General features: G+C 53.2%; 2 protein-coding genes across 2 annotated transcripts; both read right to left on the bottom strand.

Moving 5' to 3' along the window:
• Positions 1-262: 262 nt before the first annotated feature.
• CACTIN (cactin, spliceosome C complex subunit) lies at positions 263-9,335 on the bottom strand. The gene is given in 11 exon segments (XM_073323779.1): positions 263-1,053; positions 1,743-2,020; positions 3,511-3,633; positions 4,213-4,405; positions 5,843-5,957; positions 6,195-6,357; positions 6,459-6,604; positions 7,060-7,155; positions 7,808-8,297; positions 8,898-9,229; positions 9,231-9,335. Coding segments are annotated over 11 exon segments (2,532 nt in total). The 3' UTR covers positions 263-562.
• Positions 9,336-13,030: 3,695 nt separating this feature from the next.
• Positions 13,031-14,977, bottom strand: LOC140903246 (zinc finger and SCAN domain-containing protein 29-like). Its single transcript, XM_073324219.1, has 2 exons — positions 14,262-14,977; positions 13,031-13,679 (listed from the first exon to the last, which is right to left on the bottom strand). Exons 1-2 carry the CDS (start codon positions 14,845-14,847, stop codon positions 13,495-13,497), a joined length of 771 nt encoding a protein of 256 aa, XP_073180320.1. The 5' UTR covers positions 14,848-14,977; the 3' UTR covers positions 13,031-13,494.
• Between the last annotated feature and the right edge of the window lie 10,394 nt (positions 14,978-25,371).

The following is a 25,371-nucleotide window of genomic DNA, read 5'->3' as shown; positions in this document are numbered from 1 at the left end:
GGGCTGATGGCTATGGGCGGCGCCCTGGGATTCTAGCTTCCCAGAGCAAGGATGGACAGGGGAGAGGAGGGGAGCTCCCATGGGAGCAGACGGCTTTTCCAGGGAGCGACTGGTCGAACTGAAGACACAGTTAAGCATGAGTGCTGGCCACCCTCTAGCAGCTGCTTTGCAGATGGCAGGAGGAGGATAGCACTGCCTCGGGGCTCTCCTGGCCCCTTGCGGGCCAGAGGCCATGCGGGGCTCTTGCTCACGGAGCGCCAGGTTTAGAGAATCGAGGTTTATTTTGCTGGGTGAGTCGCACCACACCCATCCCAGGATCCCCTACCAGAGCCCATTAAAAACACGAGGAGAGGAGAGCCCCCTCTCTGCCCTCCTCCCCGCCCGACACGAAGCAATATACAGAGTGCGCCAGAGGGCCCACTGGCAGGGAATGCCCCTACAGTACAGAGCAGGGGCTGCGTATGCAGAAGGTGAAAGAGCTCGCCCACGGGTCCGGCAATGACGCAAAGGGACCCTCCAAAACGGAGGCAGCCCAGAGTCAACGGGTGGAAGGCCGACGCCCTCACCTGCGGTAACGGTACCGCTTGAAGTGGAACCAGAGCTGGAAGATGCCATTGGCGAACTGGCAGCGGAAGCCATGGCGGTGCGAGTACTCCCACTCGCGGTTGACAATCTTGAAGGCGATGTCCTCATAGGGCGGGCCAGCGTGGAAGCGCAGGATGGCGAAGTCCTTGTTGTCCTGGCAAGCCTCCAGGAAGTACTCAGGCGTGGAGCGCTTGTCAATCAGGTCGGGGTAGAAGATGTTGAACTTGTAGCCCTGCACGATCTTGGGTGGCGGGTTGTCGAAGTCGTAGTGCGTCTGGTTGTACTTGTTCCACTCAAAGCCTGTGTGGACCCGGTTGAAGAAGCGGGGCTTCCGGGGTCGGTACTTGTCAGCCCATAGGTAGGCCTTGCCCGTCAGGGGCATCTCCACACTGAACTGGGCCTCGTCGGCTCCCATGCCCTCCTTGGCCCTGCGGAAGAAAATGTCCTCGGCGCTCTCGCTAGCATCTCCTGTGGAGAAGGGGCAGGGGGTTGGTTAGAGGGAAGCCTGGGGGGCAGGGCCTGTAGCACGGCTACTCCGGGGGCGCAGGCCTGGCACCCTCCCAGGGCAGCCCAGGATGAGGCAACACCACTGGATCTACCCCAACAGGACCCAATCTGGGAAGGGGGACTTGAGGCCTGACGGCTCCACCCCCAGCAGCCCGAGGCTTGCGCTGGGGGCTGGTCTGTGGCATACTAAGGAGGGAAGGGAGGAGCCCCTTCAATTGGTTACAATGCAAGTGGCCACGCTGGAGGCTGCTGAGAACAGGGGAGAGCAGAGGGCTCCGGCTTGGGCTCCAAGGGAATGGGCTGGCTGCTTGATACCCAAACCCCAGGTTAGTGGGTCCCAGGTCTGCTCAAGCTCCTCCAGCCCCTCATCCCACACACCCTGAGGCAGGCACAGACTCCCCAGGGCTTTGCCGAGTCGGTCCCCAGCAAGGAAGCTGCTAGGCCTTCCCCAGGGAGCTGCTCTGCAGCCCCCATGCGAACTGCTGTTATCTTAGAGACCCAGGCCTTGCGCCCAGTGGGGAAGGCCCTGAAATCTGGACATAGGCAGTGCCTTAATGAACTTGCCAGCCAGCACCTCTCAGTGACACAGAGACCCTGAGAAGACGAGCACACCCAGGCCATGGGGCACCCAAGCCATCCAGCAGCTGTACCTGTGGCCTGGAGCTGTTGTCTCAAGAGCAGCAGCCGCTGGAGATCCTCCTCAGCCTCTAGCACATGGGCGTCGCAGGGCAGCTCGTGGGAGTTCAGCAGCCTGGGGCTGTACCTCCCGGCGTCGTAGTCATCCAGGCTCTGCTGAATCAGGTCCTCCTCCATCAGCACTGCTTCCCCTTCCCCCTCGCCCTTGGCCTCTGCCTCTCCACCCCCCTCCGAGGAGGCTCCCGCTGTGGAGGGGCCAGGGTGCGCTGGAGCGCTCTCCTCTGGGTCCGGCCTGCAAGGCAGAGGGGAGAGAGGTTACGGCGCTGGGGGCCGGGTGAGAACCTGGACGGACAGGTCACACAGGGCAGGCTCAGGCAGCGTGGAAGGACAGTGAGGACAGCTCTAACGCCTGCGGGTGTCTGTGCTCCCACAGGGCATTGCCTTCTGCAGGGTGAATCCACCATGCCTCTTCTGCAGACACTCGTCCTACCTGTGCCGTCCTGGCACCGTCCAGCTTTTGCAGCCTACAGAGGCCAAACACAGTGAAGCTGCCTCACAAACATGAACCTTCCGCGGGCTACTCCTGCTCCAGGGCAACCCCACCCTGCCCTTCCTCCCAGGAGAGAGGACTTCTGGCAGGCGGGGGCATGGGGATGGGCTGTTGATGTGAACACCCCCAAAACACTACACTCAGAACGGGGCATTCTGTTGTCCAGGGCTGGTGCAAGGCTGCTGAGGGAGGGTGGATGATACATGCCCCAGAAGGGAAGAATCCACCCTGCAGTGCTCGTGACAAGGCACTGATGCTGGCCTCTGGAAGGATGGTGGCACCTTGATGGATCCATCGTCTGGGGGTCAATGGGGGGGAATATTTGCCTAAAACGGCAGGAACTCGACTGGAGGGAACCCCCTCAGGTGCCGTTACTCCTCTTCAATCACAGAGGCTAGGTGGAAACGAGGAGAGGTAAGCCCAGAGATGGAGGGGGTCACATGAAACCTGCCCATACCTACGCTTCCTATCTGTGTGCACAACAATGCTCGAAGCCAGCCGACCTTCCCATTGCTTGGGAGCTGGCTCTTGGGAACTTCTCAGTCCAATCAACTCCCCCAAGCCCGACACGGCAGCTCAATAGTCAACCCAACTTCACAGGTGGATTTTAGAGAGGTTTGGGAATCCAACTGTTACTAAAAACCTCATTGCAAACCTTGTCCATGGGACACGCCAGCAACCCTTTGCCCTTCATCCACAGATCTCAAGGCACTTTAGGAAGGAGGCTTCACTTGGTTAGCCCTGCTGTGCAGATGGGGAAGCCGAGGGCAGCAAGGGGAAGTGACTTCAGCCAAGTCACAGCGAGGCAGCAGCAAAACCTGGAACTGAACCCCAGATTCCTGTGCACTACCTGCTGGGCTGTGCTGTTCAGCCACCACTAGGCCTTGGGGGATGCTCAGCAGAGGGAGTACTCTCGGGGGTCGGAGCTAAATAACCCTGCTTAGCTTCTGGCAGCAGAAGGAAATTGCCCACCCTGTCGGATGCATACCGTGGAAACTGCAGAAGACATTATATACACACAGAGACCATGAAACAATACCCCCTCCCACCCCACTGTCCTGTGCATGTCTGCTGCAGTTTCCACGGTATGCATCCGATGAAGTGAGCTGTAGCTCACGAAAGCTCATGCTCAAATAAATTGGTTAGTCTCTAAGGTGCCACAAGTCCTCCTTTTCTTTTTGCGGCTACAGACTAACACGGCTGTTACTCTGAAACCTGCCCACCCTGTGTACCTGTTGCTGGGAGAAGACGGCTCCTTCTTCAGGATGGGGAAAAGAGGCTCACTCTCCACTCCCTGCTCCTGCTTCAGCTTGTACAGCTTCTGGCGCAGCACGTCCTGGTGCCGCTCCCGAAGCCTGCAAAGAAGTGACGAGAGCAAAAGGGTGAGGCCCCCAGCACAGCCTTCCCCTGAGCCCTCCGGGCTGGGATCCCCTGGGCATCCAGCAGAAACTCACTATGTTTCACTCACACAACACCAGAACAAGGTGCGAAACATGGGCTCAGCGCCCAGAGTCCTGCCCCGAAGGTTTCAGCAATGCTCCCAGCGAGACCTACACAGACAGGGTCCATGGTGGGCACGCAGCTGACTCCTGCAATCTGATGGTTCGTGATCAGACAGCTTGAGCCCCAGTCATTGTGGGGGGCGACGAAAGAAGAGCGGACTCCATATTAGCCTTTGTCCTGTGCAGCATCTGAACCAGTCACCGAGGCTAAAGGAGACATTAGGCACTCTCCTTCCCCTCAACCCCAGAAGGGAAGCAACCCATAACCAGCTGGGAGGGGACTAAAATGCCCACGTCCAGCTTGGCATCTTGGCACACCTCCCACTCCCGTGATCTGTGCCACAATTCCCCAATACCACCCACTGCAGGCAGGTGTTGATACCCCACCTTGAGGGTGCAGCCCTGACGGGATATGTTCCCCCTCCTGCTCACCTGGCCCGGGCCATATACGCTTTAAGCTGCTGCAGCAAACTCTCCCAGTAACCGATGTCCAGGTTGGGCCCCCCGGCTCGGATCTTGCCCTCGATCCCTTGGAAGATCACTTGCAGCTGGTTGTATGTCTTCCCCTTGAACACTGACTGCACGTCCAAGCTAACGGAGGCATTGACTCCTTCTCGGCGCTCTCCTGTCGCAAGACAAATGAGGGTTAACACGAGTTAGTCTCAATGGGCGCTAAGGGGGAGAATGACCCACCAGTTACTGAGCCACAATGCAGAGTCTAGGCCTGCACTGGGCCACCCTCCAAAATCGGACACTCCATCAGTGCACCTCACTGCCTGGTGCACGAACCCCACTGAACCCCTGCTGGATTCTCCCTGCCCAGATGTTAGGTATTGCTTGGCTAATCCCAGCACTTTCCGTCCAGCCAGAGCCCACCAGTTACAGACTGAAGGCCATTTGAACAGGGTCATTTGGCAGGGCCCAAACCCGCCAAGCACAGAGTGCCCTCGATTCAGAGAATATTAGAGTTGGAAGGGACCTCACGAGGTCATCTAGTCCAACCCCCTGCTCAAAGCAGGACCTACCCCAACTAAATCATCCCAGCCAGAGCTTTGTCAAGCCTGACCATAAAAACTTCAAAGGAAGGAGATTCCACCACCTCCCTGGGTAACCCATCCCAGTGCTTCACCACCCTCCTAGCTAAAGTTTCTCCTAATATCCAACCTAAACCTCCCTCCCTTTGATGTGCATTGAGTACCAAGCACCATTCAGGATGGGGGGCCTGGGCTACGATGCACATGCCACACCCAGTCTTTTACCAGGCTCTTGGCAGAGAGTTCCTAACCCAGGAGCTTTGGCACAAGCTTGGGTTCAGGTGACAGGATCGTGCTCTGAGCGTGGGAAGCTGTCGCTCACTGTGCCAGTGGTTCTGCAGCGACCTCCGGGCCCCATCTCTTCGCAGGCAGGACGGAGCCATGGGGCCTCAATTCCACTTAGCTCAAACAGGAAGAGCAATAACTGCACATGGGCACTCCCTGGCAGCAGCAACAGAAATTGCAACTGCCAGCGAGCAAAGCTCTTTGATACAGACCACAGAAGCAAGGCTGGGGAGCCGCAATCATGAGACTCAGGATTTTACCTGCCAGAGCTGACATCACCACTGGGCAGACAAGCAACTGTACACGTTACTGAGTTCTCTATACAAAGGCAAGGGAATTCACTTGGCTTGGTTAGAGCCTCCAGGCTCAGCCTGCACCTGCAATCCGGGACAGCTGAGGGCTCTTTACTAGAGCCAGGCAACCGAGAGTTCCAGGCCCGGGAATCGCCCACACGCCAGAACCACGGTTTCATGTAGCTCTGTGATTATTTTACAGCACCCTCGAGCCTGCTTGGCACTATACAGACAGTGCAGACCTCACAGCAGGGACGTCACCGCGTCAGTGACAACAGCTCAGAGGGGAGAAGCAATTTGACGAAGGTCAGAGAGTGAGATGGGGCAGAGCAAAAGCACAGGCCTCTACTCTAACTACTAGGCCATGTTCCCCTCTATCACCCTCTCTCACCTGCACTGCTGTGCATAAGCAATGCAGGTGCCAACAGCCAGCATTCTTCTCCCCCTTACCTGGGCCTTTCCCAGAAGCCTCTAGTTTACGGAGTTTGGCTATCTCGTCCTCAGTGATAATGGTCATGTCCCTCCAGAAATCCACATTCTTGCCCTGCTCCAGTTCCATATAAACCTGAAACAAAGAGCCATATGAAGTCAGATGCGAAGCCTGGCCTGGTGCTGCTATTTGAATCAGGCCATTTGCAGCTGCAGATGTTGCTATTCCAGTGAGCACTGGAGGCAGGGCTGATGAGCACCAGAGGTGGGGCACAGGGACAGCGTGCAAAGGACAGGAAGGAAGGTCGGACAGCACCTAATCTCCCCAGCTAGAGAATGGAGGCCTGGAAGCAGCAGTACTGGGGAGAGGTACCTGGATATCCTCCAGCAGATCCTCCATGTCGGAGACCGTCAGGCCATTCAGGAATGTGTATGGCTCATGCATTTCCACCGCCAGGTCATCATCCTCTGCACTGATGTACTTGGCCAGCAAGTCGATGGGTTTGGCACGGCCATCCCGGATCCGGATTTTTGATCTGCAGGTAACAAGAGAACACGCTGAGCTCTGGCTACCAGGTCTCAGACCGTGCCTGCCCCCAGCACACAGGCCTGAGACAAGTCGCTGGTGCCCACCTACCGCAGCTTAGCCTGGTGGAGGTGGAAGTTGTCCTCTTGCTCCTCCCAGGTTTTGAAGTGCTCCGCCTCCTTCTCCCGCTGCAGCATCTCCAGCTCCTGCTCGCGCATTGCCTTTTCTCGCTCCCGTTCCAAGCGCAGCTGCTTCACCTGTCTCAGAGAGAGGGAAAACTGTTGCAGTGCAGAGCCTGGGGCACCATCCATTCCCCAAAGGGTCAGCCGGTCCCAGCATGTGAACTAATGGATGCTATCTTCAAATCCAACCCAGTGCAAAACTGCCCCATTCCCCACGACTGGCCCTGCTGGCTGGGGGGCACTGAGATCTCTATTGGTTTAATAGCGTGTCATTAAAGAGACCACGGACCAGCTCATTCTGAGGATTCAGTATTGAGAATAGGACACCATCTCTGTGCAGAGACAAGAACCTGTTTGGACCACCACATCCCTGTCACCACACATGCCAAAGATGGGAGTGTTAGACTTGGTGGAGGCAGGGGGGAATAAGACAGCCACCAGTAACCAAGTGACTTATATTGGGGTCAGTGCCCTCGCCCGCATTAAGCTCCGCTGCAGATCACAGGCAGAGAAGGTCTATTGGCGTTCACCTTCTGCAGCTCCAGGCGGTTGTCTTCCTGGATTCGTTTGTTTCTTTCCTTCAGTTCTTTCTCCTCCAGGTGACCGATCCCTTTCTTCTCCAGGGCCTATAATCAATCACACACCAAGAGGAATTAGGCCCCCAACAGGCCTCTCAGTTGTCATTTGTGAAGTGGCAGGAAGTCCCCAACACAAACCCTCTGCAGGGTGCTAAGTACATACCATCCACACACTCCACCTCACCGCAGATGATGCTGTGGAACTAAAACTCAGCCAGTGGTCCCCAGGAATTTAGCTGGGGCAGCCTCAATGTGGATACACAAGAACCCACCATCCCATTTAAATTAAGTTCTATGTAATGCATAGGTTTTCAGTGGCAGGCTGAATAAAACTGCACTGGATCTTTAAGAGAATTGCTCAAAACAAGTGGGTGCCTCTCCAGCATGTCCTCAGTGCAGGTTTCACCCTCACTTTTGCTTTGCTGTTCCTAGCATTTTCCAATTCCTCCCCAACTCACTCCAGGCAAACGCGTACCTCCCTGCACCTCATCATCCCTGACCCTGCACCATCACCCCTTGGCCCTCTCCGCAGCAGCTCAGCCAGTACGTGCAATGCTGAACAGACTGAGGGTCCACGGGGGAAGCTCTACCATGGGGAGCAGCACGGCCCTGATTATCTCAAGAATTGGGATGCTTGGGGGAGGGAAGACCTCATTTATCCCCCCACCTCACTGCCAGCTGAGGTGGAGAGAGGCCTCACCTTGCTCCAGATGAAGGTGCCTAGCAGATTGTTGTCCCCAAAGGGGTTATCAGTGTTGGTGTAGCCCATGTATTCCTCCCCCCAGCCCATCTTCTCACGCTTTTTCCTCTCCTTGGCTTCCTTCTTCGCCAGCCGCCTAGCCCTCTTCTCCTCTGGTGTTTCCAACGCCTTCATCATCTCAGCCTGCTTCTTCTTCTCCTCTTTTAGCCTGAGTCGCTCCTGAAGGCTCAGCTGTTGCCCCAGCTCCTCCCTGGAGCTGTGGGAACGTGAAGGAGAGGGAGATGTGACGGAGGACACAGAAGACCTGGAATGGGATCGCTTTCTTCTCCTCTCTCTGCTGCGGCCTCTTTTTTTCTCTCTCTCTGCCTCAGAGTCTGAGCTAGAGAAGTGATCCCGTGACCGAGAGCGGCGTTTCTTCTGGCTTTTGCGGTGCCGGTCCCTGCTTTTGCTTTTCTTCTTTCCCCATCTCTGCCTCTCATCAGAGTCAGAGCTAGAAAAAAAACAAAAAAACAACGACACTCTAGTGATAGCTACCACCTCAGAGAAAGGCTGCATAGCAGCACAGGGCTGACACAGCACCCTGCCCATCTAGCCGTGCAAACGTTCGTTCATTCTCTCATCCTCACAACAGCCCTGAGATGGGTAAGCGCGCGCCACGTTTCCCCGGCAGAGGTAAAGCGGGCTCCCTAGAGCCACGCAGCGAGTCAATGGCAGAGCCAGGGAAAGAACCCGGCTCTCGTGACTTTCGGCCCTGGGCTGGTGCCTCGCAGTCAGGCCGCCTCTCCTGCTGCCAGCTCGCAGCTTGCATTGGGGATGAAGCCACAGCCAGCCAGCCAGCGCACGTACGAGACTCAGGCCTCCAGGGGTGACCCAGGAGAAGGCGGCGGGCTGGGGCTGTGATTTCTCAGAGCCCTCACACGCGAGGCTGGGCACAAAGGGGCTCGGACTGCCCCGGGACGGGGGAGGCGCTGGCGCTTTGGAGCGGGGCCCGGACCCGGGAGCTGGGCGCGAAGCGACGCGCCCCAGGCCAGAGACCCCCGGGCTGGGGCTGTCCCGACCCCCCTCCCCCGCGTCCGGGGCGGCGCCTCACCCCGAGCCCGGCTTCCTGCGCCGCCGCGTCTCGCGACCCCGAGCCCGGCCGCCTCCACCGCTGCTGGCGCCGCTGGCGCCGGAGCGGGACCGGCGGCGCCTCCTCTCCCGGGACCCGCCCGCCTCCCTGCGGCTCCGGTGCCGCGAGCGCCCCGCGGGGCTCCGCGACCCGGACCCCATCAGCGCGCCGCTGCTCTCCGCCGCGCGGCCGCTTCCGGGCCAACGGGGGCCTCTCTCCCCAGCGGCGCATTCCCAGGCGCCTCCCAGCGCCTGACTGGAGCGGGCCTTTCCCCAGCGGTCCCGGCCGCCGGCTCCCACGCCCAGCCGCCCCCCGTCCCCGAGCCTCAGCGATACAGAGCGGCGAGGCCGAGGCGGCAGCAGCAGCAGCTCCGACCCCTACTGCTGGGCTCTCCCGACAGGCACCTACTAGGGCAACCATAAGCGCCGGCGGCCTCGCAGGGATGAAAGCCCTGAGCGGGAGCATCCAGTGCGTCACGGCGATGAGGGGCGGGACCAGCCCTTAAAGGGGCAGGCGCCAGGAACACTTGCGGGGGTTGGGCCCCCGCCAGGGCCACAGGCTGCAGCAGCGAGTGCTGGGCTCGACGCCGACCCGCCCCACCCCGCGCACAAGGGGCCTCCGGCTCCCTGGGGCAGGAGCCAAGGGGAGGGATCGCTCAGTGGTTTGAGCATTGGCCTCCTAAACCCAGGGTTGTGAGTTCAATCCTTGAGGGGGCCATTTAGGGATCTGGGCCAAGAATTGGGGACTGGCCCTGCTTTGAGCAGGGGGTTGGACTAGATGACCTCCTGAGGTCCCTTCCAACCCTGAGATTCTATGAAGCGGGAGGTGATGGGCCAGGGCCTTGGTGTAGACAGCGCTCTGCCCTTGGGGGGGCTTCCCCCACCGGGCACAGCTGCCCCCGCCCGTGGACGAAGCTCTCCCATCAGCAGAGGTGAAATCTTCGCTAAGCACTACAGGGGTGCAGCCGCACCAGTAAACAAGCCCTGTGAGCATGGAGGAGCCCTGAGAAGGGGCTGGGGGAGGGGAGGAAGAGGAGGGTATTTTTACCTAGTTGCCATGGTCGATCCTTGTTTTTAAACACCCCTGCCATGCAGAAGTCTTGAGGTTAAACTATCCACAGCTTCTTTGCCACTCCTAAAGTCGGTTTCCCCTTCTCAGGCCGGACAGCATGGAAGCTTCTTGCTGCAACAAGTCCTGTAAACAGGTCACCACACCCTGTCCCCCCCTCTTCCAACACAAACTTCTTGTTATTACTTACAAAGCTTCCACAATTTAGCCTCACCCCCTCTGACCTGTCATAAGATCATCAGAACGGCCAGACTGGGTCAGACCAAAGATCCATCTAGCCCAGTCTCCTGTCTTCCGACAGTGGCCAGTGCCAGGTGCCCCAGAGGGAATGAACAGAACAGGCAATCATCAACTGATCCATCCCCTGTCGCCCATTCCCAGCTTCCGGTGAACAGAGGCTAGGGACACCTTCTCTGCCCATCCTGGGCAATAGCCATTGATGGACTTAGGGTATGTCTACACTATGGAATAAGGTCGAATTTATAGAAGTTGTTTTTTTAGAAATCGGTTTTATATATTCGAGTGTGTCCCCCCCCCCAGAAAATGCTTTAAGTGCATTAACTCGGCGGAGCGCTTCCACAGTACGGAGGCTAGAGTCGACTTCCGGAGCGTTGCACTGTGGGTCGCTATCCCACAGTTCCCGCAGTCTCCTCTGCCCATTGGAATTCTGGTTGAGATCCCAATGCCTGATGGGGCTAAAACATTGTCGCGGGTGGTTCTGGGTACATATCGTCAGGCCCCCGTTCCCTCCCTCCCTCCGTGAAAGCAAGGGCAGACAATCATTTTGCACCTTTTTTCCTGAGTTACCTGTGCAGACGCCATACCACGGCAAGCATGGAGCCCGCTCAGGTAACCGTCACCGTATGTCTCCTGGGTGCTGGCAGACGTGGTACTGCATTGCTACACAGTAGCAGCAACCCCTTGCCTTGTGGCAGCAGACGGTACAGTACGACTGGTAGCCGTCATCGTCATGTCCGAGGTGCTCCTGGCCACGTCGGCCACGAGCGCCTGGGCAGACATGGGCACAGGGACTAAATTTGGAGTGACTTGACCAGGTCATTCTCTTTAGTCCTGCAGTCAGTCCTATTGAACCGTCGTATGGTGAGCAGGCAGGCGATACGGACGGCTAGCAGTCCTATTGCACCATTTTCTGCCGAGCAACCATGAGATGTGGATGGCATGCAGTCCTTCTGCACCGTCTGCTGCCAGCCAAAGATGTAAAAGATAGATGGAGTGGATCAAAACAAGAAATAGACCAGATTTGTTTGGTACTCATTTGCCTCCTCCCCTGTCTAGGGGACTCATTCCTCTAGGTCACACTGCAGTCACTCACAGAGAAGGTGCAGCGAGGTAAATCTAGCCATGTATCAATCAGAGGCCAGACTAACCTCCTTGTTCCAATAAGAGCAATAACTTAGGTGCACCATTTCTTATTGGAACCCTCCGTGAAGTCCTGCCTGAAATACTCCTTGATGTAAAGCCACCCCCTTTGTTGATTTTAGCTCCCTGAAGCCAACCCTGTAAGCCATGTCGTCAGTCGCCCCTCCCTCTGTCAGAGCAACGGCAGACAATCATTCCGCGCCTTTTTTCTGTTCGGACGCCATACCAAGGCAAGCATGGAGGCCGCTCAGCTCACTTTGGCAATTAGGAGCACATTAAACACCTCACGCATTATCCAGCAGTATATGCAGCACCAGAACCTGGCAAAGCGATACTGGGCGAGGAGGTGACGTCAGCGCGGTCACGTGAGTGATCAGGACATGGACACAGATTTCTCTGAAAGCATGGGCCCTGCCAATGCATGCATCATGGTGCTAATGGGGCAGGTTCATGTCGTGGAACGCCGATTCTGGACTCGGGAAACAAGCACAGACTGGTGGGACCGCATAGTGTTGCAGGTCTGGGACGATTCCCAGTGGCTGCGAAACTTTCGCATGCATAAGGGCACTTTCATGGAACTTTGTGACTTGCTTTCCCCTGCCCTGAAGCGCATGAATACCAAGATGAGAGCAGCCCTCACGGTTGAGAAGCGAGTGGCGATAGCCCTGTGGAAGCTTGCAACGCCAGACAGCTACCAGTCAGTTGGGAATCAATTTGGAGTGGGCAAATCTACTGTTGGGGCTGCTGTGATGCAAGTAGCCCACGCAATCAAAGATCTGCTGATATCAAGGGTAGTGACCCTGGGAAATGTGCAGGTCATAGTGGATGGCTTTGCTGCAATGGGATTCCCTAACTGTGGTGGGGCCATAGACGGAACTCATATCCCTATCTTGGCACCGGAGCACCAAGCCGCCGAGTACATAAACTGCAAGGGGTACTTTTCGATAGTGCTGCAAGCTCTGGTGGATCACAAGGGACGTTTCACCAACATCAATGTGGGATGGCCGGGAAAGGTACATGACGCTCGCATCTTCAGGAACTCTGGTCTGTTTCAAAAGCTGCAGGAAGGGACTTTATTCCCAGACCAGAAAATAACTGTTGGGAATGTTGAAATGCCCATAGTTATCCTTGGGGACCCAGCCTACCCCTTAATGCCATGGCTCATGAAGCCGTACACAGGCAGCCTGGACAGTGGTCAGGAGCTGTTCAACTACAGGCTGAGCAAGTGCAGAATGGTGGTAGAATGTGCATTTGGACGTTTAAAGGCGCGCTGGCGCAGTTTACTGACTCGCTTAGACCTCAGCGAAACTAATATTCCCACTGTTATTACTGCTTGCTGTGTGCTCCACAATATCTGTGAGAATAAGGGGGAGACGTTTATGGCAGGGTGGGAGGTTGAGGCAAATCGCCTGGCTGCTGGTTACGCGCAGCCAGACACCAGGGCGGTTAGAAGAGCACAGGAAGGAGCAGTACGCATCAGAGAAGCTTTGAAAACCAGTTTCATGACTGGCCAGGCTACGGTGTGAAAGTTCTGTTTGTTTCTCCTTGATGAAACCTCCCGCCCCTTGGTTCACTCTACTTCCCTGTAAGCTAACCACCCTCCCCTCCTCCCTTCGATCACCGCTTGCAGAGGCAATAAAGTCATTGTTGCTTCACATTCATGCATTCTTTATTCATTCATCACACAAATAGGGGGATGACTACCAAGGTAGCCCAGGAGGGGTGGTGGAGGAGGGAAGGAAAATCCCACACAGCACTTTAAAAGTTTACAACTTTAAAATTTATTGAATGCCAGCCTTCATTTTTTTCGGCAATCCTCTGTGGCGGAGTGGCTGGTTGGCCGGTGGCCCCCCCACCACGTTCTTGGGCGTCTGGGTGTGGAGGCTATGGAACTTGGGGAGGAGGGCGGTTGGTTACAGAGGGGCAGCAGTGGCAGTCTGTGCTCCAGCTGCCTTTGCTGCAGCTCAACCATACACTGGAGCATACTGGTTTGGTCCTCCAGCAGCCTCAACATTGAATCCTGCCTCCTCTCATCATGCTGCCACCACATTTGAGCTTCAGCCCTGTCTTCAGCCCGCCACTTACTCTCTTCATCCCGCCACTTACTCTCTTCAGCCCACCACCTCTCCTCTCAGTCATTTTGTGCTTTCCTGCACTCTGACATTCTTTGCCTCCACGCATTCATCTGTGCTCTGTCAGTGTGGGAGGACAGCATGAGCTCGGAGAACATTTCTTCTCGAGTGCGTTTTTTTTTCTTTCTAATCTTCACTAGCCTCTGGGAAGGAGAAGATCCTGTGATCATTGAAACACATGCAGCTGGTGGAGAAAAAAAAAGGGACAGCGGTATTTAAAAAGACACATTTTATAAAACAGTGGCTACACTCTTTCAGGGTAAACCTTGCTGTTAACATTACATACATAGCACATGTGCTTTCGGTACAAGGTCGCATTTTGCCTCCCCCCACCGCGTGACTACCCCCTCAACCCTCCCCCCTTCCTGTGGCTAACAGTGGGGAACACTTCTGTTTAGCCACAGGCAAACAGCCCAGCAGGAACCTCTGAGTGTCCCCTGAAGAAAAGCACTCTATTTCAAGCAGGTGACCATGAATTATATCTCACTCTCCTGAGGATAACACAGAGAGATAAAGAACGGATGTTGTTTGAATGCCAGCAAACATACACTGCAATGCTTTGTTGTACAATGATTCCCGAGTATGTGTTACTGGCCTGGAGTGGTAAAGTGTCCTACCATGAAGGACGCAATAAGGCTGCCCTCCCCAGAAACCTTTTGCAAAGGCTTTGGGAGTCCATCCAGGAGAGCCGTGAATGCCAGGGCAAAGTAATCCTTTCACATGCTTGCTTTTAAACCATGTATAGTATTTTAAAAGGTACACTCACCGGAGGTCCCATCTCCGCCTGCCGGGTCCAGGAAGCAGCCTTGGGTGGGTTCAGGGGGTACTGGCTCCAGGTCCAGGGTGAGAAACAGTTCCTGGCTGTCGGGAAAACCGGTTTCTCCGCTTGCTTGCTGTGAGCTATGTACAACCTCATCATCATCATCCTCATCTTCTTCGTCCCCAAAACCTGCTTCCGTGTTGCCTCCATCTCCATTGAAGGAGTCAAACAACATGGCAGGGGTAGTGGTGGCTGAACCCCCTAAAATGGCATGCAGCTCATCATAGAAGTGGCATGTTTGGGGCTTTGACCTGGAGCGGCTGTTCGCCTCTCTGGTTTTCTGGTAGGCTTGCCTCAGCTCCTTAAGTTTCACGTGGCACTGCTTCAGGTCCCTGTTATGGCCTCTGTCCTTCATGCCCTGGGAGATTTTGACAAAGGTTTTGGCATTTCGAAAACTGGAATGGAGTTCTGATAGCACGGATTCCTCTCCCCAAACAGCGACCAGATCCCGTACCTCCCGTTCGGTCCATGCTGGAGTTCTTTTGCGATTCTGGGACTCCATCATGGTCACCTCTGCTGATGAGCTCTGCATGGTCACCTGCAGCTTGCCACGCTGGCCAAACAGGAAATGAGATTCAAAAGTTTGCGGTTCTTTTCCTGTCTACCTGGCCAGTGCATCTGAGTTGAGAGTGCTGTCCAGAGCGGTCACAATGGAGCACTCTGGGATAGCTCCCGGAGGCCAGTACCGTCGAATTGTGTCCACAGTACCCCAAATTCGAGCCGGCAAGGCCGATTTAAGCGCTAATACACTTGTCAGGGGTGGAGTAAGGAAATCGATTTTAAGAGCCCTTTAAGTCGAAATAAAGGGCTTCATCATGTGGACGGGTGCAGGTTTACATCGATTTAACGCTGCTAAATTCGACCTAAAGTCCTAGTGTAGACCAATTCTCCATGAATTTATTTAGTTCTTTTTTTAACCCTGTTATAGTCTTGGCCTTCACAGCATCCTCTGGCAAAGAGTTCCACAGGTTGCCTGTGTGTTGGGTGAAAAAAATACTTCCTTTTGTTTGTTTTAAGTCTGCTGCCTATTAATTTCATTTGGTGGCCCCTAGTTCTTGTGTTATGAGAAGGAGTAAATAACACTTGCTTATTTACTTTCTCCACACCAGTCATGATTTTATAGACCTCTATCATATCCCCCCTTAGTCATCTCTTTTCAAAGCTGAAAAGTCCCGGTCTTATTAATCTCTCCCCACACAGAAGCCGTTCCATAGAATCATAGAATATCAGGGTTGGAAGACACCTCAGGAGGTCATCTAGTCCAACCCCCTACTCAAAGCAGGACCAATCCCCAACTAAATCGTCCCAGCCAGGGCTTTGTCAAGCCTGACCTTAAAAACTTCTAAGGAAGGAGATTCCACCACCTCCCTAGGGAACACATTCCAGGGCTTCACCACCCTCCTAGTGAAAAAGTTTTTCCTAATATCCAGCCTAAATAGAGGGGAATGATCACGTCCCTCGATCTGCTGGCAATGCCCCTACTTATACATCCCAAAATGCCATTGGCCTTCTTGGTGACAAGGGCACACTGTTGACTCATATCCAGCTTCTCGTCCACTATAAAAGACGATTACTCACCTTTGTAACTGTAACCCTTCTGCCCATCAGAGTTGGCAGCAAAAAGGGCCAGGTTCAGTATCTAGGGGTTCCATTCCAATAACACAATGCAAAACCAGCTCAAGCCCCCACCCAGTGACCTGGGACAAATATATACCACCCCCGCTGGGCGCCTCTAAGAGAGGAAGCCCTCTCACAAGCACAGAGTCTGAGTGTAGCAAAAGCCTTTTAATAACAGAGAGAAACAATGTGGCATTATGTTGGGGAAACACCACCCACAGGATTCATAACACAAGCCATGAGCAAAAAACCCACCCCAAGCAAATTGGGGCGTGTCCTTTCCCTTTGGTTCTTGAGTCCAGCAACCCAAGTCCCAAAAGTCCAACAACGCAAAAGTCTCTGTCCCTGGTCAGTGCAGCGCCAGAGTTCAAAAGTTTATTTGCAGAGTTTTACCTCCCAACCTGGGTGGAGATGGGGGATTAAGGGGCACCTTACGTGGTCCAAAGCCGATTGCCCCACCTCTCCATGGGGCTCCGCTCTACCAGCCATCGCTCCGCTCTGCTAGCCACACCCCATGAGCTGCTCCAGTTGCCCCACAAACCGCTCTGCTCCACCAGCCGCTCTGCTCTGCCAGCCATCCCATGAGCCGCTCCAGCCATCTCACGAACTGCTCCGCCATATATCTTCCGGCCCCCCAATACTGAACACAACACTCAGTGATTTCAGCTCTTAGTAACTGACTGCTGTGCTGGGCATCACAACATGGGGAATAGATGGCCAGCCCTCTGTGGAGATAGAGGTGGTTAGGGACTATTTAGAAAAACTGGACGTGCACAAGTCCATGGGGCCGGACGAGTTGCATCCGAGAGTGCTGAAGGAATTGGCGGCTGTGATTGCAGAGCCATTGGCCATTATCTTTGAAAACTTGTGGTGGACGGGGGAAGTCCCGGATGACTGGAAAAAGGCTAATGTAGTGCCAATCTTTAAAAAAGGGAAGAAGGAGGATCCTGGGAACTACAGGCCAGTAAGCCTCACTTCAGTCCCTAGAAAAATCATGGAGCAGGTCCTCAAAGAATCAATCCTGAAGCACTTACATGAGAGGAAAGTGATCAGGAACAGTCAGCATGGATTCACCAAGGGAAGGTCATGCCTGACTAATCTAATCGCCTTCTATGATGAGATTACTGGTTCTGTGGATGAAGGGAAAGCAGTGGATGTATTGTTTCTTGACTTTAGCAAAGCTTTTGACACGGTCTCCCACAGTATTCTTGTCAGCAAGTTAAGGAAATATGGGCTGGATGAATGCACTATAAGGTGGGTAGAAAGTTGGCTAGATTGTCGGGCTCAACGGGTAGTGATCAATGGCTCCATGTCTAGTTGGCAGCCGGTGTCAAGTGGAGTGCCCCAGGGGTCGGTCCTGGGGCCGGTTTTGTTCAATATCTTCATAAATGATCTGGAAGATGGTGTGGATTGCACTCTCAGCAAATTTGCGGATGATACTAAACTGGGAGGAGTGGTAGATACGCTGGAGGGCAGGGATAGGATACAGAGGGACCTAGACAAATTGGAGGATTGGGCCAAAAGAAATCTGATGAGGTTCAATAAGGATAAGTGCAGGGTCCTGCACTTAGGACGGAAGAACCCACTGCACAGCTACAGACTAGGGACCGAATGGCTAGGCAGCAGTTCTGCGGAAAAGGACCTAGGGGTGACAGTGGACGAGAAGCTGGATATGAGCCAGCAGTGTGCCCTTGTTGCCAAGAAGGCCAATGGCATTTTGGGATGTATAAGTAGGGGCATAGCGAGCAAATCGAGGGACGTGATCGTCCCCCTCTATTCAACATTGGTGAGGCCTCATCTGGAGTACTGTGTCCAGTTTTGGGCCCCACACTACAAGAAGGATGTGGATAAATTGGAGAGAGTCCAGCGAAGGGCAACAAAAATGATTAGGGGTCTGGAACACATGACTTATGAGGAGAGGCTGAGGGAACTGGGATTGTTTAGTCTGCAGAAGAGAAGAATGAGGGGGGATTTGATAGCTGCTTTCAACTACCTGAGAGGTAGTTCCAGAGAGGATGGTTCTAGACTATTCTCAGTGGTGGAAGAGGACAGGACAAGGAGTAATGGTCTCAAGTTGCAGTGGGGGAGGTTTAGGTTGGATATTAGGAAAAACGTTTTCACTAGGATGGTGGTGAAACACTGGAATGCGTTGCCTAAGGAGGTGGTGGAATCTCCTTCCTTAGAAGTTTTTAAGGTCAGGCTTGACAAAGCCCTGGCTGGGATGATTTAATTGGGGATGGGTCCTGCTTTTGAGCAGGGGGTTGGAGTAGATGACCTCCTGAGGTCCCTTCCAACCCTGATATTCTATGATTCTATGATTCAGTAGCCTGTAACTATATTCCTAATGGAATCAAAATTAGCGCTAAGAAAAGAAGTACTTGTGGCACCTTAGAGACTAACAAATTTATTTGAGTATAAGCTTTCGTGAGCTACAGCTCACTTCATCAGATACATTCAGTAGAAAATACAGTGGGGAGATTTATATACACAGAGAACATGAAACAATGGGTGTTACCATACACACTGTAAGGAGAGTGATCACTTAAGATGAGCTAATACCAGCGGGGGGGGGGGGGTGAGAACGGGACGAGACAACGACATTCTACAGTGGAGAGAGGAGAAAGTGCAATTAGCATGTAAGGCCTTCACCAAAGGGCCCATACCACCAAGTATTAATACCTACCCTCAGCCTCTCTCAATTTGCTGAGTTTTGGAACCCATGTCCCTTGCCTAGTGATTGCTACTCAGTTGATGGCGAGTCCCTCCATCATAACAAAAGGCCAAGTACAGTTCCAGTGTCCTTGATTCACATAATCAGGATAATAATAATTTATCCTTCCTGCCCCAATAACAGAGAAACTGGGGATCAGACAGCAGCCAAAGTGACTATTTGGGCTCATGCTAGGGGGGGTGGGTGCGCCTATGCAAATGAGATCAGCCCCTGAAGTTCTTTTCCATAACTTGCCACAACTCACCACCAGATGTCAGGGTGGAGCTTATCCTGGCTCTGCTTACATAACTGTTGTTCTTTGAGATGTGTTGCTCATATCCATTCCAATTAGGTGTGTGTGTGCTGCGTGCACAATTGTCGGAAGATTTTTACCCCAGCAACACTCAGTGGGTTGGCTGAGGCACCCCCTGGAGTGGCGCTTCCATGGCGCCGGATATATGCCCCAGCCGATCCAGCGCCCCCTCAGTTCCTTCTTGCGGGCTACGTCGACAGAAGGGAAGGAGGGTGGGTTTGGAATGGATATGAGCAACACATCTCGAAGAACAACAGTTACAAAGGTGAGTAACCATCTTTTCTTCTTCGAGTGCTTGCTCATATCAATTCCAATTAGGTGACTTCCAAGCCTTACCTAGGTGGTGGGGTCAGAGTGAGATGTCGCTGAGTGAAGGACTGCTGAACCAAATGCAGCATCACTCCTGGAATGCTGAATTATCGCATAGTGGGCAGCGAAGGTATGCACCGATTACCAAGTCGCTGCCCTACATATCTCCTGTAGGGGTACGTGTGCCAGGAAAGTAGAAGATGAAGCCTGAGCCCGCGTGGAGTGGGCGGTAAGGTGCGTAGTTGGGACACCAGCCAAGTCATAGCACACATGAATGCATGATGTGATCTAGGACGAGATGCGCTGGGAGGAGACCAGAAGGCCCTTCATCCGGTCTGCCACAGCAACAAACAGCTGCAACGTTTTCCTGAAAGGTTTCGTTCGCTTGATGTAGAAGGCGAGGGCCCTGTGAACGTCCAGGGAGTGCAGCTGTTGTTCCCGTCGAGAGGTGTGTGGCTTCAAGTAGAAGACGGGGAGGAAGATGTCCTGGTTGAGATAGAAGACAGACACCATCTTAGGGAGGAAGGCCGGGTGGGGTCACAGCTGTACCTTGTCCTTATGGAACACTGTATATGGTGGTTCCGATGTGAGTGCCCTGAGCTCAGACACACGCCTCGCCAAAGTGATAGCTATGAGGAAAGCTGTCTTCCACGAAAAAGTACAGGAGTGAGCAGGTGGCCGTCAGCTCGAACGGGGCAGCCATGAGTTTGGAGAGAACCAGGTTAAGATCCCACGTAGGGACCGGTTGTCAAATTCATGGGAACAGGCGCTCCAACCCCTTGAGAAATCTGCTGACCATGGGATTGGAGAAGACCGAAAGCCCATTTTCGCCCGGGTGGAAAGCCGAAATAGCTGCCAGGTGCACTCTGATGGATGATATTGCCAAGCCCTGCTGTTTTAAGGACAGGAGGTAGTCCAAGATGATAGGTACTGACGCCTGTAGCGGGGCCGTATGACTCTGAGCGTACCAGCAGGAAAAACGCTTCCACTTGGCTAAGTATGTGGACCTGGTAGAGGGCTTCCTGTTACCCAAAAGGAGCTGCTGTACCAAGTGAGAGCCGCACAGCTCAGATTGAGTTAGCCATGCAGAATCCACGCTGTGAGGTGGAGAGATTGCAGGTCAGGATGACAGAGTCGTCCATGGTCCTGAGTGATCAGGTCTGGCCACAGCGGGAGTGGAATCGGAGTGTCCACCGACAGCTCTAGGTGCAGGAGCTGTTACTTGTCCTGTGCGCTCCAGCAATGGACGCGGCTCCGACTGCAGTGCGGGAAGTGTCGGTGGCTGTCGAACCGACAAAGATGAAGATCAGTCAGCACCTGCTTGGGCTGCTTCTTCTTCTGGCCCAGAGACAGGGACCGGCACCGCGGTGGTGGAGGTGCCGGGGCGGCCTGACGCCACGAGTCTTTAGCAGAGTCTGAATGCGGTGCTGGACCAGTCGGTACCACAGGGGCACTCCGCACCAAAGACGACGCCGAGTCCCGGTGCACGGAGGAAGGGACCAGGCTACGTGCCACCTCCATAAGGAGATGCTTGAGTCTAAAGTCCCGCTCCTTTTCGGTCCATGGCTTGAAGGCTTTGCAAATGCAGCACTTGTCCGCTTCGTGGGATTCCCCCGGACACCCTAGACAAGAGTCGTGGGGGTTTCCGCTTGGCATCGGTTTCAGGCAAGCCAAGCAGGGTTTGAAGCCCAGGAGACCCAGGCATGGGCCCCGGTACCGGGATGGGGGAGAGGGGAGAAGACCCCGCTCCACCCTACTAAGTACAGTGATCTAACTACACTAACTAACTACTAACAACTATAAACAACTATTAACAACTAATTACAACTATTAACAGGTACTAAGAGAGAAAGCTAGGGAGAGTGGAGATCAGCTATGCTGTGCTCCACAGTTCCAACGGTTAGAAGGAACTGAGGGGGCACTGGGTTGGCTGGGGCATATATCCGGTGCCATGAAGGTGCCACTCCAGGGGGCGCCTCAGCCGACCCACCGAGTGTTTTTGGGGTAAAAATCTTCTGACGATTGTGCACGCGGTGCGCGCACACCTAATTGGAATCGATATGAGCAAGCACTCGAAGAAGAACCCCTAGGTCCTTTTCTGCAGAACTGCTGCCTAGCCATTCGGTCCCTAGTCCGTAGCAGTGCATTGGATTCTTCCGTCCTAAGTGCAGGACTCTGCACTTGTCCTTGTTGAACCTCATCAGATTTCTTTTGGCCCAATCCTCTAATTTGTCTAGGGCCCTCTGTATCCTATCCCTGCCCTCCAGCGTATCTACCTCTCCTCCCAGTTTAGTGTCATCTGCAAACTTGCTGAGGGTACAATCCACACCATCCTCCAGATCATTTATGAAGATACTGAACAAAACCGGTCCCAGGACTGACCCTTGGGGCACTCCACTTGATACCGGCTGCCAACTAGACATGGAGCCATTGATCACTACCTGTTGAGCCCAACAATCTAGCCAGCTTTCTATCCACCTTATCGTCCATTCATCCAGCCCATACTTCTTTAACCTGCTGGCAATAATATTGTGGGAGACCATATCAAAAGCTTTGCTAAAGTCAAGGAATAACAAGTCCACTGCTTTCCCCTCATCCACAGAGCCAGTTATCTTGTTACAGAAGGCAATTAGATTAGTCAGGCATGACTTGACCTTGGTGAATCCATGCTGACTGTTCCTGATCACTTTCCTCTCCTCTAAGTGCTTCAGAATTGATTCCTTGAGGACCTGCTCCATGATTTTTCCAGGGACTGAGGTGAAGCTGACTGGCCTAGTTCCCTGGATCCTCCTTCTTCCCTTTTTTAAAGATGGGCACTACATTAGCCTTTTTCCAGTTGGGAACCTCCCCCGATCGTCATGAGTTTTCAAAGATAATGGCCAATGGCCATACCCCTAATCATTTTTGTTGCCCTTTTCTGAACCTTTTCCAATTCCAATGTATCTTTTTTGAGACAGGGCGACCACATCCGCACACAGTATTCAAGATGTGGGTGTACCATGGGTTTCTATAGAGGCAATATGATATTTTCTGTCTTATCGATCCCTTTCTTAATGATTCCCAACGTTCTGTTTGCTTTTTTGACTGCCGCTGCACATTGAGTGGATGTTTTCAGAGAACTCTCCACAATGACTCCAAGATCTTTTTCTTGAGTTGTAACAACTAATTTAGACCCCATCATTTTATATGTATACTTGGGATTATGTTTTCCAATGTGCATTACTTTGCATTTATCAACATTGAATTTCATCTGCCATTTTCTTGCCCAGTCACACAGTTCTGAGAGATCCTTTTTTAGCTCTTCGCAGTCTGCCTGGGACTTATCTACCTTGAATAGTTTTGTATCATCTGCAAATTTTGCCACCGCACTGTTTATCCCTTTTTCCAGATCATTTATGAATATGTTAAATAGGACTGGGCCCAGTACAGACCCCTGGGAGACACCCCTATTTACCTCTCTCCATTCTGAAAACTGACCATTTATTCCTCCCCTTTGTTTCCTATCTTTTAGCCAGTTACTGATCCATGAAAGAACCTTCCCTCTTATCCCATGACTGCTTTCTTTGCTTAAGAGCCTTTGGTGAGGGACCTTGCCAAAGGCTTTCTGAAAATCTAAATATACGATATCCAGTGGATCCCCCTTGTCCACATGCTTGTTGAGCCCCTCAAAGAACTGTGTAGATTGGTGAGGCATGATTTCCCTTTACAAAAACCATGTTGACTATTACACAATAAATTATGTTCATCTATGTGTCACAATTTTGTTCTTTACTATAGTTTCAACCAGTTTGCTGGGTACTGAAGTCAGGCTTAGCTGCCTGTAATTGCCATGGTCTCCTCTGGAGCACTTTTTAAAAAATTGCATCATATTCGCTATCCTCCAGTCATTTGGTACAGAAGCTGATTTAAATGATAAATTACAGTCAACAGTTAGCAGTCCTGCAATTTCACATTTGAGTTCCTTCAGAACTCTTGGGTGAATGCCCTCTGGTCCTGGTGACGTATTACTGTTTAGTTTATCAATTTGTTCCAAAACCTCCTCTAATGACATCTCAATCTGGGACAGTTCCTCAGATTTGTCACCTAAAAAGAATGGCTCAGGTTTGGGAATCTCCCTCACATCAATCATGAAGACCAATGCAAAGAATTCATTTAGTTTCTCTGCAATGGCCTCATCGTCCTTGAGTGCTCCTTTAGCATCTCCATTGTCCAGTGGACCCACTGGTTATTTAGCAGCTTCCTGCTTCTGATGTACTTAAAATATTTTTTTGCTTTTACTTTTTGAGTCTTTGGCTAGCTGTACTTCAAATTCTTTTTTGGCCTTCCTAATTACATTTTTACACTTCATTTGCCAGAGTTTATGCTCCTTTCTATTTTCCTCATTAGGATTTAACTTCCACTTTTTAAAGGATGCCTTTTTGCCTCTCACTGTTTCTTTTACTTTGTTGTTTAGCCACGGTGGCTTTTGTTTGGTTCTCTCACTGTGCTTTTGCATTTGGGGTGTACATTTAAGTTGAGCCTCTATTATGGTGTCATTTTAGTGTAAGGTTAATGCCTACATTTCCAGTGTTGCTGCCCTCCAATCTCTTTCATGCTCTCTCTCATGCTGCCCCTTACAAGTGAGCAAAGCTCCCAGTCAGCTTGCAGAAAGCCCCCAACTTGTCCTCAAAGTCCCTCTTAGGTAATATATTTGGGAATGAGAATGGCTAAGCAAGGGAGAGATCACTACTACTGCCCAGATTAACAATTTTGCACATCCCCTTTTACCCCATCCCACCCAAGCCTGCTTCTTGTCTCATCCATTTGTTATATTTGATTGTTTCGTGGGTCAGCTCTTTGGGACAGGGCCGTTCATTTGTTTGTACATCACCTAGTACAATGGCTTGTGGCCTTCAGGTACTACTACAATGTTAAATAGTGAGCTCTGGGAGGTGGTTTCTCCTTTCCCATCTCCAGATCCCTGAACAAAACAAAGAACCCATGGCATGGCTACATCGTGACCACTTCCTGTATTAACCTGTTGCATATATTAACTTCTCACTCTTTAAAAGACATTTTTATTTAACAAAAGGGAAGTGGCTTTTCATGACGTAACTGTGGCATTCATTTGATTTCTTGCACCCACTAAAGAAGTCATAACTCACCATCTAGTTCAGGGGTGGGCAAACTTTTTGGCCCGAGGGCCACATCTGGAAATAGAAATTGTATGGCGGGCTATGAATGCTCAGAAAATTGGCGCTGGATGTGGGAGGGGGTGAGGGTTCTGGTTGGGGGTGCAGGCTCCAGGGTGGTGCCAGAACTGAGGAGTTCAGAGTGCGGGAGGGGGGTCTGGCCAGGGGAGTGGGGGGAGGTGAGGGCTCCAGCTAAGGGTGCAGGCTCTGGGGTGGGAGATGAGGAGTTTGGGGTGTAAGAGGATGCTCTGGGCTGGGACCGAGGGGGTTGGAGGGCAGGAGGGGGATCAGGGCTGGGGCAGAGGGTTGGGATGCAGGCTCTGGTTCGGGGTGCAGGCTATGGGGTGGGGTTGGGCGGTTTGGGTGCAGGAGGGTGCTCCAGGCTGGGATCGAGTGATTCAGAGGGCAGGAGGGGGATCAGGGCTGGGACAGGGGCATGGGGAGAGGCTCAGGGGTGCAGGCTCTAGGAGGCGCTTACCTCAAGTGGCTCCCTGAAGCAGCGGTATGTCCCTTCTCTAGCTCCTACGTGGAGGCACAGCCAGGCAGCTCTGCATGCTGCCCCGTCTGTAGGCACTGCCCCTGCAGCTCTCATTGGCCGTGGTTCCTGGCCAATGGGAGCTGCAGGGGCAGTGCTTGCGGCAGGGGCAGCATGCAGAGCAGAGCCCCCTGGCTGCTCCTATGTGTAGGAGCCAGAGAGGGGCCATGCTACTGTTTCTGGGAGCCGCCTGTGGAGCAGCCCCCAACTCTGCACCCCAGCTGGAGTACCAGAGCAGGGCAAGTCCCAGACCCCACTCCCTAGTGGGAGCTCAAGGGCCAGCTTAAAACAGCTGGATCTAGCCTGCTGGCCGTAGTTTGCCCACCCCCAATCTAGTTCTTAGTTGGCCAGGATGCCAGTGTTAACACTTCTGTTTTAGGAAACAAGTGTCAGGGGACTGG

The sequence above is a fragment of the Lepidochelys kempii genome, chromosome 25, assembly GCF_965140265.1.
Source record: "Lepidochelys kempii isolate rLepKem1 chromosome 25, rLepKem1.hap2, whole genome shotgun sequence".
Classification (NCBI taxonomy): Eukaryota; Metazoa; Chordata; order Testudines; family Cheloniidae; genus Lepidochelys; species Lepidochelys kempii.
Note: the sequence above shows the minus strand (reverse complement) of the source record. Positions and strands in the feature narration are given on the sequence as shown.